At 59.9% G+C, this 1,988-nt stretch overlaps 1 protein-coding gene across 1 annotated transcript; it reads left to right on the top strand.

Moving 5' to 3' along the window:
- The first annotated feature begins 1,003 nt into the window (after positions 1–1,003).
- LOC144166199 (uncharacterized) lies at positions 1,004–1,762 on the top strand. Its single transcript, XM_077695793.1, has one exon. It carries the CDS (start codon positions 1,004–1,006, stop codon positions 1,760–1,762), a length of 759 nt encoding a protein of 252 aa, XP_077551919.1.
- Positions 1,763–1,988: the final 226 nt, after the last annotated feature.

The raw sequence follows: 1,988 nt of genomic DNA, 5'->3' as shown, positions 1-1,988 counted from the left end.
GTCGAAACCGACCACATTGCACTGACGTGGCTGTCTTGCCTCCGGGAGCCGAGCGGAAGGCTCGCGCGGTGGGCTCTTAGCCTACAGAGCTTCGAATACGAGGTGCGATACCGAAAAGGGGATACAAACGTGGTAGCCGACGCGTTGTCCCGGGCACCAGTACACGACGAGCAGCTTGCGGAGCAGGCCGTCGAGGAGGACGAGGGTCAGCGACCCCTCCCAACGAGAGAAAAGTGCAGCGAAGCGCGGGAGCATGCACGACTCGAAAGCGTGGAGCAGGCGCACATGGTGGGAACCAGGGTCCCCCTAGAGGTAGCATTCAGCCTGACAGAGCTGCTGTGGGCAAAGAGGGTGGATGACGTTTGCCGGAAAGCAGTCGCCAGCCTCAACAAAGACTCAGAACCCCACAGCGCCGGCGGGCGAGCGCGAGCGCACCCGGTATGGTCGCAGGCGAGCTGGACAGTTTCCTGCTGGATAGCGATGGAGTGCTGTTGAAATATGTGCTAGGATGACTCAGACGAGTGTTTTAAGGCCGTAATTCCTCGCAGACTCCAACGGGCCGCGCTACAGCACATCACGACGCAGACTGTCACAGTAGCGCACCAAAGACATGGCGAAAGCTTTGTCGGTACGCTACCTGGCCGGGCATGAAAGCCCAGATGTGCAAGTATGTACGTACGTGCCACGTCTGCCAGTAGCGCAAGCTTAGGGGAGGCAAACCGCCGGGCCTGCTGCACCCCATAGTAAGCACGAAGCCGTGGGAAATCCTAGCGTGCGATCTGATGGGCCCGCTGCCGCACAGAAAACGGGAGTTCAAGTACGTGCTCGTGATGACATGCCACTTAAGCGGAATAGCAGAAATGTACCCGCTGCCCAAAGCGACGGCGCACGAAATCCTGAAAAGCTGCCCGAGGTGTTTTGTCGGCACGAATTCCCGAAACGGCTGATTACCGACAACGCCGCGTACTTCACGTCGAAAGACTTTCGGGACTCGTGCGCCGTCATGGGTGCCAGGAAGCAAACCACATCATGCTACAGCCCCCAGGCCAACGTAACGGAACGCCGCAACCGGGATGTGAAGACACTTCTCGGTGCCTACGCGCGCACTCACCGCGATTGGGACGAACATCTCAACGCCAGCTCCTTCGGTCTACTCACAAGCGAGAACCGCTCAAACGGCTTCACACCAGCCTTCCCCACTTTCGGGCCAGAGCTACCGATCTCTATGGACACAGTGTTTGCCAAACGGCTCGACAACGGGGAAGCGCAGACGGCCGTCACCGACTACGCGCGGCGCCTGCGGGAACGATTGGCAACCGCCATCACAATCGCAAACCAGAACAGGGAGAAGGATCGAGCAGTGCAAAAGGTAACCTATGACCGCGCCCACCGAAACGTGGAGTACCAAACGGGCGACACAGTGCTGAGACGGAACTACACACTCAGTGACGCAAACACAGGCTTCGCGGCCAGTCTTGCGCCCAAATGTGTCGGACGATTCGCCGTGGCCAAGAAAGTCTCGCAGCTTAACTACGTGCTTCGAGAGGGCGAAACCGGTCGGATCACTCGCACCATTCATGTGGGGGAGCTCAAGCCGTACTTCCCAAGGGAAGAAATGGCAAGCAGCACCGAGGAATCGCAGAAGCAGGACCCAGCGAAAGCACCCCCCGTGGACGCAGCGGCCCCTCATCGCTACAACACCCGACGGGGACGGCGAAATCGCCCGCGGCAGTTGAGCGGCACTCAGCGGCTGGGGAATTAGGGAGAAGACTGCAACGTCAGCCACCTAATCGAGGGCCAAGTGACCCCCTGGCGGTGAACGCCTCCAAAACAAGACAAGAAGCGGCAAGGCCTGCAACCCGCGGGATTAGTCTCGCAGCAGCGGCCCAGCGGTCCGAAGCAGAAGCATGGAAAACTACCCACCAACACCACCAGCCAGCAGCAGCAGCGGCAGCAATTGCGGACGTGTCCCACGGAGAAGGACCCGG

This window comes from Haemaphysalis longicornis, unplaced genomic scaffold, assembly GCF_048455015.1.
Source record: "Haemaphysalis longicornis isolate Haplotype H1 unplaced genomic scaffold, Haemaphysalis longicornis Haplotype H1 scaffold_16, whole genome shotgun sequence".
Classification (NCBI taxonomy): Eukaryota; Metazoa; Arthropoda; class Arachnida; order Ixodida; family Ixodidae; genus Haemaphysalis; species Haemaphysalis longicornis.
This window is presented reverse-complemented; position numbering and strand designations above follow the sequence as displayed.